General features: G+C 41.8%; 2 protein-coding genes across 2 annotated transcripts; both read right to left on the bottom strand.

The window, feature by feature from the left end:
* Positions 1-197: 197 nt before the first annotated feature.
* LOC124045944 (proteasomal ubiquitin receptor ADRM1-like) lies at positions 198-6,460 on the bottom strand. The gene is made up of 10 exons (XM_046365781.1): positions 6,337-6,460; positions 5,861-6,076; positions 5,618-5,734; positions 5,309-5,432; positions 5,032-5,118; positions 3,156-3,237; positions 2,743-2,987; positions 2,368-2,525; positions 2,049-2,151; positions 198-1,827 (listed from the first exon to the last, which is right to left on the bottom strand). The coding sequence occupies exons 2-10, from the start codon at positions 6,065-6,067 to the stop codon at positions 1,730-1,732; spliced, it is 1,221 nt and encodes a 406-aa protein (XP_046221737.1). The 5' UTR covers positions 6,068-6,076; positions 6,337-6,460; the 3' UTR covers positions 198-1,729.
* Positions 6,461-9,812: 3,352 nt separating this feature from the next.
* LOC124045119 (oxysterol-binding protein-related protein 2-like) lies at positions 9,813-16,134 on the bottom strand. Its single transcript, XM_046364359.1, has 14 exons — positions 16,034-16,134; positions 15,516-15,642; positions 15,255-15,369; positions 15,078-15,153; positions 14,733-14,867; positions 14,515-14,612; positions 14,173-14,355; positions 13,943-14,050; positions 13,739-13,828; positions 12,333-12,453; positions 11,932-12,051; positions 11,559-11,682; positions 11,358-11,448; positions 9,813-11,221 (listed from the first exon to the last, which is right to left on the bottom strand). The coding sequence occupies exons 2-14, from the start codon at positions 15,550-15,552 to the stop codon at positions 11,119-11,121; spliced, it is 1,401 nt and encodes a 466-aa protein (XP_046220315.1). The 5' UTR covers positions 15,553-15,642; positions 16,034-16,134; the 3' UTR covers positions 9,813-11,118.
* Between the last annotated feature and the right edge of the window lie 884 nt (positions 16,135-17,018).

Here is a 17,018-nt window from a genome sequence, read left to right as displayed (position 1 = left end):
GACAACTGCACATTTTTAGTGGCCTTTTATTGTCCCCAGCACAAGGTGCCCCTGTGTAATGATTATGCTCTTTTGTCATCTTCTTGACATGCCAAACCTGTCAGGTGGATGGATTATCTTGGTAAAGTGGAAATGCTCACTAACAGGGATGTAAACAAATGTGTGCACGAATGTGGAGAGAAATAAGCTTTTTGTGCATATGGAAAATTACTGGGATCTTTTATTTCATCTCATGAAACATAGGCCCAATTTACATGTGTGTGCGCACTCGCTAGCTTGTTGAAATGAGTATTTCTTCACTTGCTGTGAAAATTACACATCAATCATTGGTCTTAAAGTCTCAATATGATTGTTTGTGTTATTGAGGGAGGGAGTTGTGGGCTGGCCAGAGTGCCACTTTATACTATACTGTAGAAGCATCTGTCATTCCATTGTATCATTTGTTTAGAACTTGTGATTTTGTACAGCTTGGATGTTTTTGTATTTACCTTCTTGGGTTGGCACTGTAGCTGCTTTTAACTTAATTTTGTACACTTTAAATCCACACTCACTGTGCAAACCACTGCCTATTTGCTGGCTGGAAACGTGTTGGCAGTGGCGATCTAGACCACAAATGACTTTTCTTCTGTGACGGTTGTTAAATCAAACTTCCTATCATTACTTGGTTGCTGTTCTGTCAACATCCAGGGAGAGGATTTGCAATAAGTATTCTTACCCTATTGTTCAATGTGCTGGATCATCCACGAGCCAGTTGTCATATTTTTAAGTTCTCAGGAAATATCTTTGAAATAAATGGGATTTAGCAAACAAACAAAAGGAGATCTCTGGAATGAGTGCAGGTAGAAAGCAGTTATTTGTGTGTGAAATGTCCTAAAGTTACATTTATTTAGCTATTTTACAGTATTTCTCATATTTATTTTTATCAGTGTTGGTTCACGCCACTCAACATACAGTAAGAAGTGCCTAAAACCACAGTTTAATAATGATCTGTCCTATCCAGATGTTATTCCCTCTTTCACTTGTCTTGTTGCTGTTGAGTGTTCCACCGCATCTGTGAAAATCATGGAAAATTGCAGACTGCTTAATGTATCTTAGTATCTGGACAGACCTACTGTTATGTGAATCTGTGTGTGATCTTGGAGAAAACGTTTTGTACAGTAACATGGAGAATTGCTCATTTCTGCTGTGGTGTGAATTGGTCTCCGTTTTTGCAAATGTATGCTTAAATTACCTCATGTCATTTGTTTAGAATGTGAAAATGTTGTGCTTTATGGATGGTGTCAATTTTGTAAAAGTAATGTTAAATTATCAAATGTTTTTTTCTGACCATGTGACTGGAGTTTTTATTTTATTTGTCAGGAAGCTACAGGTCACAGATTGGCACATGCAGCTGTCACTGGTCTACCAGTCCTAACCAGCCGCAGTAATCTGGTTCGCAACATATCAGGGAAAACATTTCATGTGTTGAATCAAGCTCTGGGGATGTACATAAATAATGTCATAATTGAACAGGAGAGGTTAGGAGCTCTATTCGATGTGTCGCTGAAGCATGAGAGATTGAATAGAGCCTTGGCTGTCTTACATGCCCTTTTCTTTTTTTAAATATCTCTATTCTGAGTACATGTACAGAGGTAAATGGTCCACAGCTTCAGTGCTCTGAACAACATCACCACAACCAGTAAATCATTGAAATAAAATACATTAAGTTAAACAGAACTAACAGAGGGTCCTAATCCAAACTCATATCTTCATCCTTTTTGTCTTTAGCGTCATCCTCATGGTCAGACTTGCTGTCTGTCTCCATGGCTTTAGCAAAAGCCTCAACGTCTGGAAGAGAGGAAAGTTCAATTTCACTCATGATACAAAAGAGGGAAATGACCTTAATGATGTTATGGAAATCCTTAAACATTGTTGACACTAATGTCAATGTTAAGTAGGAATGTCTGCACAGGCAGGAGACTGCATGCTTGTGTTCTCTTTAAACAATGGAACGTACAAAGGCCCCTGTGTTTACGTTCATGCATTGTACGCAGATACAGGACACTGACCTCCTTTGTTAGCTGCGTCCACAGCTTCTGTTGGCAGACCAAACTGGTTCATCAAAGGCCCCAACTGCCCCGACGCCAGGGCGCTGCTGAACAGACTCATGGCCTACAGAAAGAATAATCCCTGCTTTACATCGTACACACAGTAGTAGGCCAAATGTGTCACTCAAGCGGTAGCTAAAAGAAAAGCAACCAAGATCACGTCTATCCATACTAATCGTGTACTGAGAGAACACTGCCACACAGTCTGACAACTGGTGCTCTAGCGTACTCTACACAGAAAGAGAGCACTGCTCAACACACTGAGCAGTGTGTTATATACCTGCTGAAACTGTGGAGAGGTGAGTGTGTTGTGGAGCTCGTCAGTGCTCTGAGGCAGGGACTCTCCTGTCGGCAGAAAGGGCAGCAGCCTCTCCTGGACCTCAGCATTGGCCAGAATAGGAGCCATGATCTCAGGGGTCACAACACTGGCCAGGTCCACTGTAGCGAGAACAATCAGTCATTCATATTTCATACAGACAGACACATACGGAGGGCTAGATCATGGATCTACTGCTGCGAGGTTTTTTATTCAACTGGTAACAGCATGACTAAAGTTCCTTATTTCCCCTGTAAAATGATTCAAAAGACTCTTAATGGCTCTTTCTGTTCTAAGCCGTTGTGCGCTGAGCTATAATTTATATGTTTAATCCCTCACCTCCCTGCCCAGCCGCAGGTACGTTCATGGTTGCTAGGATACTCTGCAGGTCACTCAGCTGGATGGGCTGGGTGGGGCTGGCTGCCCCGGCTGCGATGGAGGGGGCAACCGGGATGGTGGGTGAGGCCATGGGTGACGCTGCACTGGTGGCAGACGGGGTGATGGGTGTGGTTGGCACCTGGGAGGAGCCCAGCCGGGTGGCAGCAGAGGTAGAGGTGGGGGTGACAGCAGGAGATTGAGATGGACTGAGAGGGACCAGAAAGAGAGCAACTACATTGTAATAAATGTAGAATAAGCCATCTGTAAAAGCTGGTTAATAAGTAGTAAATGTGTAGTCTGAGCTGGAGAGAAAGTGCATAAATGTACAAAAAGATTGAATGTATTAGTGAAGTGACTCCGTAGGCTTGTAGTACCTTGAAGAGGAGTTGCCGGCTGCAGGGCCTCCACTACTGAGCAGACTGGCCAGGCCTGGTCCAGCCAGGGCCCCAAGACCTCCTACAGACAGACAGGAGGACATATTCAAATGCGTTGCAATTAATGACAACCCAATAGTCAGGTACTCCAGTCCAAAACACATTCTTAGTCAATCCAGCTGTTGTAAGCACATTGCTACAGTGCCTTGCGAAAGTATTCGGCCCCCTTGAACTTTGCGACCTTTTGCCGCATTTCAGGATTCAAACATAAAGATATAAAACTGTATTTTTTTGTGAAGAATCAACAACAAGTGGGACATAATCATGAAGTGGAATGACATTTATTGGATATTTCAAACTTTTTTAACAAATCAAAAACTGAAAAATTGGGCGTGCAAAATTATTCAGCCCCTTTACTTTCAGTGCAGCAAACTCTCTCCAGAAGTTCAGTGAGGATCTCTGAATGATCCAATGTTGACCTAAATGACTAATGATGATAAATACAATCCACCTGTGTGTAATCAAGTCTCCGTATAAATGCACCTGCACTGTGATAGTCTCAGAGGTCCGTTAAAAGCGCAGAGAGCATCATGAAGAACAAGGAACACACCAGGCAGGTCCGAGATACTGTTGTGAAGAAGTTTAAAGCCGGATTTGGATACAAAAATATTTCCCACGCTTTAAACATCCCAAGGAGCACTGTGCAAGCGATAATATTGAAATGGAAGGAGTATCAGACCACTGCAAATTACCAAGACCTGGCCGTCCCTCTAAACTTTCAGCTCATACAAGGAGAAGACTGATCAGAGATGCAGCCAAGAGGCCCATGATCACTCTGGATGAACAGCAGAGATCTACAGCTGAGGTGGGACACTGTCCATAGGACAACAATCAGTCGTATATTGCACAAATCTGGCCTTTATGGAAGAGTGGCAAGAAGAAAGCCATTTCTTAAAGATATCCATAAAAAGTGTTGTTTAAAGTTTGCCACAAGCCACCTGGGAGACACACCAAACATGTGGAAGAAGGTGCTCTGGTCAGATGAAACCAAAATTGAACTTTTTGGCAACAATGCAAAACGTTATGTTTGGCGTAAAAGCAACACAGCTCATCACCCTGAACACACCATCCCCACTGTCAAACATGGTGGTGGCAGCATCATGGTTTGGGCCTGCTTTTCTTCAGCAGGGACAGGGAAGATGGTTAAAATTGATGGGAAGATGGATGGAGCCAAATACAGGACCATTCTGGAAGAAAACCTGATGGAGTCTGCAAAAGACCTGAGACTGGGACGGAGATTTGTCTTCCAACAAGACAATGATCCAAAACATAAAGCAAAATCTACAATGGAATGGTTCAAAAATAAACATCCAGGTGTTAGAATGGCCAAGTCAAAGTCCAGACCTGAATCCAATCGAGAATCTGTGGAAAGAACTGAAAATTGCCGTTCACAAATGCTCTCCATCCAACCTCACTGAGCACGAGCTGTTTTGCAAGGAGGAATGGGAAAATGTTTCAGTCTCTCGATGTGCAAAACTGATAGACATACCCCAAGCGACTTACAGCTGTAATCGCAGCAAAAGGTGGCGCTACAAAGTATTAACTTAAGGGGGCTGAATAATTTTGCACGCCCAATTTTTCAGTTTTTGATTTGTTAAAAAAGTTTGAAATATCCAATAAATGTCGTTCCACTTCATGATTGTGTCCCACTTGTTGTTGATTCTTCACAAAAAAAATACAGTTTTATATCTTTGTTTGAAGCCTGAAATGTGGCAAAAGGTCGCAAAGTTCAAGGGGGCCGAATACTTTCGCAAGGCACTGTACGTGGGGTAAAAATATTACTGTACAGAGTACTTTGCAGATTGCCAAGACTTACCAAGACCACCTAGTCCAGTTGGTCCAATGAGCTGCATGAGCTGGTTGTGACTCATGTTACCGAGCAGACTCTGCAGTCCACCCTCACCTAGGACAGGAGGAAGAATGCAAAATGTTCAGAACGGATCAACGCATCATGCACAAAGGAGAGGCTGAGTGTATTCTGAGAATGCACTGCTAAAAACAATTGTCATCTTCCTGTGTCAACATGCCACAGTACCTTTGCTCTCTGTTTGTGAGTGTGTGCACTGTGCCGTGCACCCTTCCTTAATCCTTACCCCCCAGAGCAGACAGTTCATGCCCGCTGTTGCCTCCACTGCCAAGGGCCCCAGGCATGGGAGGGTTGTTCAGATACTCATTCACTTTACGACAGTACTCCTCATCCTTTTCAGTTTTGGGCTCCTACAACAGGGAAATAGAAATAAGTGTATTACATCAGGAACTTATTTTCTCATACAATCAGCTGCTGATAACATTACCTTCCTCTGCAGAGAAATATGCAAAGGAGGCAGAGGGATATGAAATAAACAAAAGAGGCAGGGGTGTGGATTACGTAACGTTAGTATCTTTAAATGGTCATTACACACCTGCATCCAGAAGAACAGCCTCTTGGAGCCAGCCTTGAACTTCAGCACAAACACCCGACCAGTTGTGCACTGGTTCACTCTCTTGAACTCACAATCATCTGGGAAGATGATCAGGTCCTGAACAGGGACAACCATATTCATCACAGGGGTTAGTTAGCCATGACAACACAAAGGACAGAGAGAGAGAAAGAGAGAGAGAATATGGTGGTGCAGTTTCAGCACCAACAGAAAAGTGCCACTGACATCGTCCACGTTTCCAGAGGTCCGATCCTTCCAACAGAAATGAATGAGGGAGTCGTCGGTTTGCTGAACATAGACTTGTCCCTTGCGCTTGTCTGGAGTCACCGTGCTACCCTTCATGGTCATCTTCCCGGCCCGAAACTCAACCAGGAATTTGCTAGAGGAGCCGCGGGACCCCGACACCAGACTGGGAAACAGAGCTCCCGACATGATGATGATCTGGCGTTGTGCAAATAGGAGCGAGATTATGACAAACGGTGACAAACGTTGGCTTGCAGTTTACAGCTAGCTAACCGTTACGAAAGCCTACCGTTACTCCATTAGCTAACGTTACCCAGTGAGTCAGCTAACGACGTTACCGAATTTAGCTACCTATGTAAACGATGGAGCAACCGAACCTTAAAATGCATTATTATCCTGAATTCAAAACGTAGCTACTCTCTTAGCTAATAGAGGCAATAAATATAACAACAACTTACATTTTACTTTGAGATCGAAGATGCGAGATGGCCTTGGAATCAGATTGCACCAGTAGCTACTTGAGACTATTAGCATTATGCCACCAGCACAAACGAGAACATCACGTTGTTGTGGTAATGAGGAAACCTTCAAAATAAATCTCTGCATTTCAAAACATTGCAATGAGGATAACTCAATCAAAAGGTATTGAATTCTAATCAATAGCCACTTGTAATTGTGCCAACAAGAAAATCCAACGGGTAATTTATAAAAACGAATACAAAAAAAATGTTAATTAAAAAATAAGACCAATGAAATATTACATTGTTGACACTCAGCTAAAGTGGGTTGGAAAACACTCAGTTGGGTCTCTAAGAACCAAATATGGTTGATTTTGAGGGGGATGTGTCACACGGCCTGCTGCTGGCTTTTCACACAGCCCCCCAATGAATTTCACTGTAATAGACTGCACATGGGATACATATCGGCTTGTAGAGAAAAAAACGTTTCACTGGGGTCTCTACTGACCAAATATGTGTAGTTTCTTTGGGGGGGACTGTGTCGTACATATCCAACAACACCGTTCTCCACCTCCACCACATAGACCCAATGCCATAAACTGTAATAGACTGTACATGGGACACCCTACTGAGTATTTTCCACCCTACTTTGGCTGAGACAGGTAGTAACGTTTTTTTCTCTACAGGCCAATAAGTATCCCACACAATGTGTATTGCATTACAGTAAATGGAGTGGGTGGAGTAAGGAGTCCCCAACACTCTGTATTAAACCTGCTGCCGAGCACAAGAGACCAATTTAGGTTTATCAGACTGTTGAGTAGTTCCAAAAACATATTTGTATTTGATTGAAAGTGTATTTCTTTAAATATAGCCTTTCAACATACCAGCATTTGTGTAAACTTTCAAAAGAAATGCTGGCATAAATAATACAATATAAAAAATAAAATATGTCAAATTATCCATTTATTTTTTCAAAGGTGGTTCCAATTATGTGAAAAACAGTTGTACTCCACTAGAGTACAAAAAAAACTGGTTCCAAAGTTTAGCATGTCTTTGCAGGAAATCTTTATTTTGAAGAAGGACAATCTGTGATCGTGCTGCCAGCATAATATCCTGCTGCTAGAGGAACGTTCAGCTACTAGAGCAGAAACAATCTGACAGGAGGGTGAAACAAAACTTTTCTGAAAACATTATTGCGATTGGCTGACTACTACCATTGCATGGCTGTGATTGGTTAGAACATGCGTCAATGTTACACCTTTAAACGACACAACATATATATTTTGTGCTGTTCAGCCAGATATAGAATATAACTTTATTTTACTGTACATTCACATTTTCTAGACTGTATATTCAAAAGTGAAATGAAAATGACATCTTCTTTTGACATCAATAACAAACACAAAATTCTCAATTATGGGTCCTGATACTTTATTTCAGAAATGTTGCTTCTTTGCAAATGACCAGTGTACAGTAAGAACATCACAATATAGTAGAGTAAGGCGTGTTTCTGGAACCTGGCGATAGATGTGTGTAATAATTCGCAAAAGCTCTGTACAAGTGCAGGAAAACAACAGAAACAACAGTATATGTGCCAGTACATTGACTAGGACTGACATGTATACATTTCAATCAATCAATCAAATGTATTTATAAAGCCCTTTTACATCAGCTGATGTCACAAAGTGTTGTACAGAAACCCAGCCTAAAACCCCAAACAGCAAGCAATGCAGGTGTAGAGGAAAAACTCCCTAGTGTTGTCTTAAGGGTAAATAATGCTACAAATGTGTTTACACCTATGCAGTACCTTTAGCAATAATAATAATAAACCTCTACTTTAGTAAAGAAAACAATTATGACAGGTGTGTTGTAATAAAAAATGAGTGGTGTCCACTGATTGTGCATTGTGAAGAGGAAAAACCCAGATATTCACCAAGTTTGTGATGAATGACAGATTGTTCCTTCATGCAAAATAGATTTGGGGTTTACAATTCAATTAAGCTGCTTTATTTGAGGGGTTTAGTGAAGGCTGGTCATTTTTTACCCTTAGGACAAGGGGAGTATACAGAATGTTAAGACTACACATGGCCAAAAGTATGTGGCTCGTCGAACATCTCATTCCAAAAACATGGCCATTGATATGGAGTTGGTCCCCCTTTTCTGCTATAATAGCCTCCACTCTTCTGGGAAGGCTTTCCACGAGATGTGGGAACATTGCTGTGGGAACTTGGTTCCATTCAGCCAAGAGCATTAGTGAGGTCGGGCACTAATGTTGGGTGATTGGGCCTGGCTCGCAGTCGGCGTTCCAATTCATCCCAAAGGCGTTCGATGTCAAGTTCTTTCACACCAATCTCGACAAACCATTGTGCATGGGGGCTTTGTTGCCACAAAGTTGGAAGCACAGAATAGTCTGGAATGTCATTATATGCTGTAGCATTAAGATTTCCCTTCACTGGAACTAAGGGGCCTAGCCCGAACCATGAAAAACAACCCTAGACCATTATTCCTCTACCAAACTTTACAGTTGGCACTTTGCATTCAGACAGGGAGTGTTTTCCTGGTATCCGCCAAACCCAGATTAGTCCGTCAGATTGGTAGATGGTGAAGCGAGATTCATCACTCCAGAAAACACATTTTTTAAATTTATTTTATTTATCCGTTATTTTACCAGGTAAGTTGACTGAGAACATGTTCTCATTTGCAGCAACGACCTGGGGAATAGTTACAGGGGAGAGGAGGGGGATTAATGAGCCAATTGTAAACTGGGGATTATTAGGTGACCATGATGGTTTGAGGGCCAACTGGTCTACCTGGTTAAATAATGGTGGTTTGCACTGCTCCAGAATCCAATGGGCGGCAAGCTTTACAACAATCCAGCCGACACTTGGCATTGCGCATGGTGATCTTAGGCTTGTGCGGCTGCTCGGCCATGGTCACCCATTTCTTGAAGCCCCTGACGAACAGTTATTGTGCTGACAATGCTTCAAGAGGCAGTTTGGAACTTGGTAGTGAGTGTTACAACCAAGCACAGATGCGCTTCAGCACAAGGCAGTACCGTTTTGTGAGCTTGTGTGGCCCACCACTTTGAGGCTGAGCCATTGTTCCTCCTAGAAGTTTCCACTTCATAATAACAGCACTTACAGTTGACCGAGGCAGCTCAAGCAGGGCAGAAGTCTAACGAATGACGGTGCCACGTTGAGTCACTGAGCTCTTCAGTAAGGCCATTCTACTGCCAATGTTTGTCTACTGAGATTGCATGGCTGTGTGCTCAATTTTATACAACTGTCAGCAACGGGTGTGGCTGAAACAGCCGAATCCACTCATTTGAAGTGGTGTCCATCTACTTTTGTACGTATATACAGTATATGTAACCAGACCTTTGAGTGTTCCACTGTGCACCATAACCCTGACAGCTAATTAATGATACCAATCAATATCTGAGGGGATACACTGTTAGAAACATGCCAAACGTAGCCTACTTCTACATAAAACATTTTTTATTAAGGGTAACAAAACATAAGTGTTGTGAAGATGTGAGGGTGGGGGAAGCAGGTCAGATACCATCATTCTGTGCACAGGACTGGAAGCATACTCAGATGGTAGTGTTAAGAGATAACTAGTGCTATCCCATTGGAGTATGACACCCTCTCCAAATCTAGAAGTACTGTATGTTCAGCACAGAATCTTCAACAGTCAGATACCAATGAGGGAGGCCCATAAGTGATGTTTGTTTATTTTCACATTCTATGTCTCCTAGTTGTGCAGTAGATAGAGAAACATGGTCATGTTTGTTTGCATAGATTTACGATGGCTGACATTTAAAAGGTGCTCCATTTTATTTCATGTTGCTGTGATCAATACCAGAGCTTTACGTAATGAAAAGGCGGGATGCGATTTGGAAAAACAATCTTTCAAGTGTTGTATGGCTTTCGTTTGTGTAAATAATTGTTTAGGTGACCATGCACACACGCACACGCACACACACACCAAATTATCATCTGCATTTTTTACAGTTTTCAATGCCATAACAATCATTTACAAATAACACTTAGTTTACTAAGTTAGTATAAACATGGTCATTAAGCAGCTTTCAGTTCTAGACTTCTAGTCACAAAACAACACGTTCAAATCCTGAATATTTAAGAACGAACATGAACAATGTGCACATCATGTTTTAGAAACATCTCAAATAAAACTCTTAACACTCACACACAACTTATGAATAAAAGTTGTGTGAATGACGCCTGATCTTTGAATGTAACTGTGTTTGTACAGTGAGTATTGTACAAACTCCTCCTTCCAATCTAGCTCAACATGATAGTGTATGTCGAGCAGAGCTATAGTACATTATTCCACTGCTGAACAATGGCCACCACCACAGATGTCACATTATCGGATGTGGTCTTAGAAAGCCTTTTGGGTACCATAAATAAAACCATCAGAGATGAGTGGGATTCTTACAGTTAATTAACCAGGAGGCCCAGGCCATTTAGGAAGACTGAATATTCTCTTATCTTAGCCTCGATTTGAAGTCTTTCACAATGCTCAAATGTTCCCTTTGTCACTTGCAAAATGGGAAGTAAATCATGTTTGTCACATACATATTCGCTTCTTGATTCCATTGTTGTATTGCGAGAGAGGTTTGTCTAGGTTGGGAAAACTGTAATAAAATTGTGGGCTCAGCTGCCTGACATTCTAAGGCTGAGAACGAACGGGATCATTGGACAAACATCAGTCCACTACGGGTGGTGATGGAAACCCTTCGTTGTTCCTCCTGCCCCATCAGTAAAGGTTGGGACAGTCTGTGTAATTTCTATCAAAATATCCCCCTGTGTACAGCCAGTCCTGGGCTCCTGTGTGAGGGTTTGTTCCCAACCGAAACCACCTGTGAAGTTCAAAAGAAATGGTACAGGAATTTGTTTCAGGGAAATGATTGAATCAAAATTGGATTCCATTAACATGAAAACACATTCACATTTCAGGGCATACGTATTCTTATTATTGTTGCATAGCGAACACACCTGGTTGACCACTCTTCTTCATCCTTGGAACATTCCTTGCGTGCAGCTCTCTGTTTTTCCTCTAGCCTGTCCTTCTCTACACTTGCTGTGTCTGCAATATACAAACCAATGTGCTCCATTTTGTTTGGTTATCGATTCATCTTGAATGTTGTTATCGAATAGTGTGTGTGCGCGCGTCTGTGTTTCAATGTGAGTCATTACCCAGGTCTCCATTCTCCATTGCTCTGATGTCAGGTCGTAGACGGCAGTCTGTGGGTGCCAACAGCCTCTCCATACCAGGCTCCAGCTCATTCAGTGTCATGGTGAAGCTGGTGAAGTTATACATCTATACCAGAGAGACCAAGTATGAGAGTCAGGGTTAACTAGGTACACAGGAGAAACAGTAAGAAACACCATATCCCTAATGGCTCCCTGTGTGTGTGTGTGTGTGTGTGTGTGTGTGTGTGTGTGTGTGTGTGTGTGTGTGTGTGTGTGTGTGTGTGTGTGTGTGTGTGTGTGTGTGTGTGTGTGTGTGTGTGTGTGTGTGTGTGTGTGTGTGTGTGTGTGTGTGTGTGTGTGTGTGTGTGTGTATTACCTCTTCAGAATGTGCAGGTCGTGGGGTTATACTCCACAGTAAGGCACTTCCTGTTATCACAGAGACGGTCTCTTGAACCCCAGGCATATCTTCAGTCTCCTGTTTTCCAGCACTTTGCTCCTACATACAAGACTATGCACATTAGTCTACTATAAACTACAGACAGTTGCATTTACACAAACTTTAAAGCAACATAAAGAGCCATCTACCATAATACACTAATAGAACAGTCATAACTAGAACTGCTCTAGCACACTATGCCTACAGTACTTACAATGCCTTCACCTAAAGCCACTGCATGTTTATGTGAAAGGAAGAAACACAATTTTAGGAAAATTATTTCACCTTTTTTGTTGTTGCCATTGGGCCGGTTCTTGGACAAATCACTTCTGAGTGCTCACCGGTTTATTTTTCTTAGCATCTCCCTTTTCGGCCTTCTTCTTGTTGGCTTCATACACCTTAGGCGCCACACTGTACATACACTCTGTCCACTTCCCATACAGCACACGTCGCTTCTTCTTACTGTTCCCAAAACAATGCAACCACAGTTCATTTAGGAACAACCACACGAAACAGTGAGATACAACTTAAAACATCCAGTCGTTATTGTACGTCAATGCTGACAGAATGCATAACAGACGACACACACTGCCGTTTAAAAGTTTGGGTCACTTAGACATGTTCTTGTTCTTGAAAGAAAAGCACATTTTCTGTCTATTAAAATAACATCAAATTGATCAGAAGTGTAGAGTAGACATTGTTAATGTTGTAAATGACTATTGTAGCTGGAAACGGCAGATTTTCTAAGGAATATCTACATAGGCTTACAGAGGCCCATTATCAGCAACCATCACTCCTGTGTTCTAACGCTACATTGTGTTAACTAATCCAAGTTTATCATTTTAAAAGGATAATTGATCATTAGAAAACCCTTTTGCAATTATGTTAGACCAGCTGAAAACTGTTGTTCTGATTAAAGAAGCAATAACACTGGCCTTCTTTAGACTAGTTGAGTATCTGGAGAATCAGCATTTTTGGGTTCGATTGCAGACTCAAAATGTCTAGAAACAAATAACTTTCTTCTGAAACAACTGAGCAAGAGGACAAATACATTAAAATGTCTTGTTTGAGAAACAGACGCCTCACAAGTCCTCAACTGGCAGCTTCATTGAAATAGTACCCGCAAAACATGCTGGGATGCTGGCCTTCTAGGCAGAGTTGCAAAGAAAAAGCCATATCTCAGACTGGCCAATAAAAAGAAAAGATTAAGATGGGAAAAAGAACACAGACACTGGACAGAGGGACTCTGCCTGGAAGGCCAACATCCTGGAATCGCCTCTCCACTGTTGACGTTGAGACTGGTGTTTTGCGGGTACTATTTAATGAAGCTGCCAGTTGAGGACTTGTGAGGCGTCTGTAATCAGCACAACAGTTTTCAGCTATGCTAACATAATTGCAAAAGGGTTTTCTAATGATCAATTAGCCTTTTAAAATGATAAACTTGGATTAGCTAACACAACGTGTCATTGGAACACATTAGTGATGGTTGCTTATAATGGGCCTCGGTACGCCGATGCAGATATTCCATTAACTATTAATGACTATTTCCAGCTAAAATAGTCATTAACAACATTAACAATGTCTACACTGTATTTCTGATCAATTTGATGTTATTTTAATGAAAAAAAAAAAGATATTTTCTTTCAAAAACAAGAACATTTCTAAGTGTCCCCAAACTTTTGAAAGGTAGTGTATTACTATGACTTAACAAATTCCTAATTGTGGGCTCATTACTCTATTCTCTCACCTCTTATCCTGAATGTAGCCCTCCACTTTGTGCAGCTCATTCCCAAACATGCCGCATGGCTTGAAGTTCAACACACACCTGTCCCCCGTGCTGACCAATCAGAAGAGGCGGGAGGGAGAATATTCATTTATTTATAGTAAATTCAATCAAATAAATCATAATAAACGTTTGTTCTGAATCAAGGTTTGGCATTTGCTGTCTTACTTGTGGTTGACTATTTCCACAGTTCCGTATTGCTCAATCCAGAGTTTGCCCATGATGATGTTATGTACACAGCAGAGAGGGTTTGTCCATGTAAACGCCTCTTTACGTCTGCAACAAAACAAGTTGTTATTACGTCACTAGCGGTTGATGTGAGAGTCTGTATTGTGTGCTTAGTACACACAGATGTCAACGTACATACTGCATACGCTTTCTTACACGCAGTCACTCACTTGAGCAGCTCCAGTGTCATGGTGCCTTTAGGCTCCGCCTCCACGCTCTTGCCCCAGAACTTGAGTTTGGGGTAGATGGAGCCGTGGAACTCAAACTCCTGCTTCAGAGACTGGGCATGGAAGGCACTGATAGGTGGATGGTGGCTGACTTGTTCTGAGATCAACCTGTACCCCTCGTCCTCACTAAGACGGAGAAGAGCATGTTAAAAAGAGCATACTCGACACCTCAGTAAATCGATTATCCAAAGAGATTCGACTTATTTAAACTGTCCTCTGAAATCAATACAAATCTCAAAAAGGTTTCCAGAAAAAGAGGTACAGTATGAAAAATGCTAACTGTACCGTGTGAGTTCATAGGTCTCCCCCAGCAACGGATTAAATGGCTTTCCAGTTCTGTCCCATTGAGATGCCACAGAAGAAACTGCAAAAGCAGCTACCACCTGATAGAGATAACACAGGAGAAAACAAAGTCTGTCATTGTGTGAAGCCCCGTAAGAGCAGGTACAACTATAGGCCTTGTTGAGGGGAGGGTGTCAGTGTATCCCATCTGTTTTCTTTACCTGCATGCGGTCTATGGAGTCTGACAGGGTGCAGGCTTTGTGGATGAGGTGAGTGTGTTCCATGTACTCTGACATTCTCTGGAGGAAACTCAGGGGCTCGTTGAACACGATGGGCATCGTTATCTTGGACAGCTCCTGTGTAAACGCAGCAAAGAACAAATGAATAGAGTTATTAATAGATAATAGCTTGTTTATTACATTTACCCTAAAGCGTTTGTATGAACTCCTCTGTAAGATGTGGGTAAAACAGAATGTCATCCAATTTGTAGCTTTGTTATGATTTCTGTTTGTGCGTCTGTATAGTGGATGGTTTTGGGGGCATAGAAGTGTTGGAGACATCCTCACCATGCCAATGCATTTCTTTAGTATGCCCCATACACTGTAGTCACATCTGGAGATCATTGGAGCAGGCAGGGTTTTCCTGTAATAAAGACCAACACAAAGACATGAAAAACGATGGACACTGAATACACATGCAAACTGTGATGCTACAGGACATAGATCTTTCCTTTGCAACCTCACCTGCGCTCCCACACTCCATTTGCCTGAGGTGTGCTGGCATTGGATGAATGCTTGCTGTCATACACTTGGGCATCTTCAAAATTGACCTCACAAGAGTCCTCATCTGATTCGAGACCTGAGAAATACAAGAAAAAAGGGTCACTCACACTAAGAAGTCTCCCTTAGACAGTCACGGGCGTCTGCTATTATAAACACATAGCGATTAGTCTCCCACCAATTAGCTAATGTACTTTTTATCACATTTCTAAAGCATGCATCCACCTGTCTCAGCATCGTAGAACTCTTCCTCGCTGTTCATTCTGAGCAGTATTGTGCAATGTCACTCAAAACACATCTTTATTTTTTGGCCGGGTACTTGTGGTTCAGGCTATCCAAGCCTAACAGACACCTGGAATCAAAAACACACATTCCCATCCATCAGTGTGTGCCACAAGAAAAATACGAAAATAATTACAGTTAATAATACAATTATATTTATTTTTTTTATCCATGAGAAAATCAATGTACTTATTGCGAAATACCCTAGCTTGTTGAGCTGTGATGGGCTGGCTAGCAACTAGGACCACGAGCTAGCTAACGTTACAGTACTACTGTAGCCAGCTACAGCTAATGTCAGCCAACAAGTCAGTCACTCCAATGTCTTTGGATTCTGCGAAAACTGCGCGCAAAGTGAGCTGGTGCTGGATCAAAGATTCAGACGGCTAGCAAACGTCAGCTAACGACTGAAAGTGCCTAAATACAATGTAAAGAATTTAAGGAATGTAGTAAATGTGATTTACCAGCCTTTCAAAGTCCAAATGTGTTGCTGTTAAAAACATAAACAACGAAGAGTGTACTAGTCTTGAAGAACTCTAGGGGGCGGAAGTGGGCGGTAAGGACGATGCTACTGATAGGCCTGTCAACCAATCCCAATCTTGGGTTTTTGTCCTGTCATAGACAGTGCAAGAAAAATAGAAATAGAATGGATAGAACGGATAAAGGTCTAAAAATATTTTATGCATTGATCAGTAAGATATGCACCAGATGCTCAGAGATTTTAGTGATGGACACCAATTCCATATTGCCCAATATGGGTATCTATTCAGTAGCCTAATTTGTTATTTTACTTGATTTATTTGACCATTTTAAACACAGTACAACCACACGTGGATACAGTACAATGCCACTAAAATCGTCGACAAAAAAGTTTTGTGACCCATTAAGACCCTCTTGAATGGTAATGGTCCATATAAGTCTAGCTGTTTATTTGGAAAGCAAGTTCAAGTTTAGATTTTAATTGACAATATCCTAAATGATTTACATTAGCCTTGAATTTGTTTTGCACAGAAGAATCTCTTGACCCTCCTACCATTATATCCAATGGAAGAATAGTGATGCATGATGGGTATGATGGTCTACAGTGCCTCTCCGCGTACAAGACACTGAAAAAGGCCAGGATAACGGGTGTTATTTATAATCGCTATAATACATCACGTTATCTGATAGCCTGACAGGTGTGCGTTCAAGTGTCAGTGTTGCAAATGTTTTAATTTCTATTCTGGCCACGTGAGGGCGTCATTGATTTAATAAAAAACAACATGCGCGCAGACAGGGCTGAATTGAATAGGCCTCTGCATTGAGTTGGCCTACACACGTTGGATGGGCTTTTTCATTTTCTCATACATCTGTCCATAACTAATAGACTGTTTCCATGGCAAAATGTAGCTCATCACAGCAACTGAATAAATTTGGGATTCCAATGGCAACGCCATTGACGCACCCCAT

This window comes from Oncorhynchus gorbuscha, linkage group LG10 (genome assembly GCF_021184085.1).
Source record: "Oncorhynchus gorbuscha isolate QuinsamMale2020 ecotype Even-year linkage group LG10, OgorEven_v1.0, whole genome shotgun sequence".
NCBI lineage: Eukaryota > Metazoa > Chordata > Actinopteri > Salmoniformes > Salmonidae > Oncorhynchus > Oncorhynchus gorbuscha.
This window is presented reverse-complemented; position numbering and strand designations above follow the sequence as displayed.

Coding starts and splice junctions, on each gene's coding strand:
- LOC124045944 (XM_046365781.1), bottom strand. CDS start 6,067: ATGTCGGGAGCTCTGTTTCCCAGTCTGGTGTCGGGGTCCCGCGGCTCC. Junction 5,433..5,617: donor GGCTGTTCTTCTGGATGCAG/GTGTGTAATGAC, acceptor TCCCTGTTGTAG/GAGCCCAAAACTGAAAAGGA. Junction 2,152..2,367: donor CCTCTCCACAGTTTCAGCAG/GTATATAACACA, acceptor TTCTTTCTGTAG/GCCATGAGTCTGTTCAGCAG.
- LOC124045119 (XM_046364359.1), bottom strand. CDS start 15,552: ATGAACAGCGAGGAAGAGTTCTACGATGCTGAGACAG. Junction 15,370..15,515: donor GTTCTACGATGCTGAGACAG/GTGGATGCATGC, acceptor TGTATTTCTCAG/GTCTCGAATCAGATGAGGAC. Junction 12,454..13,738: donor GGCTACATTCAGGATAAGAG/GTGAGAGAATAG, acceptor TTTTGGGAACAG/TAAGAAGAAGCGACGTGTGC.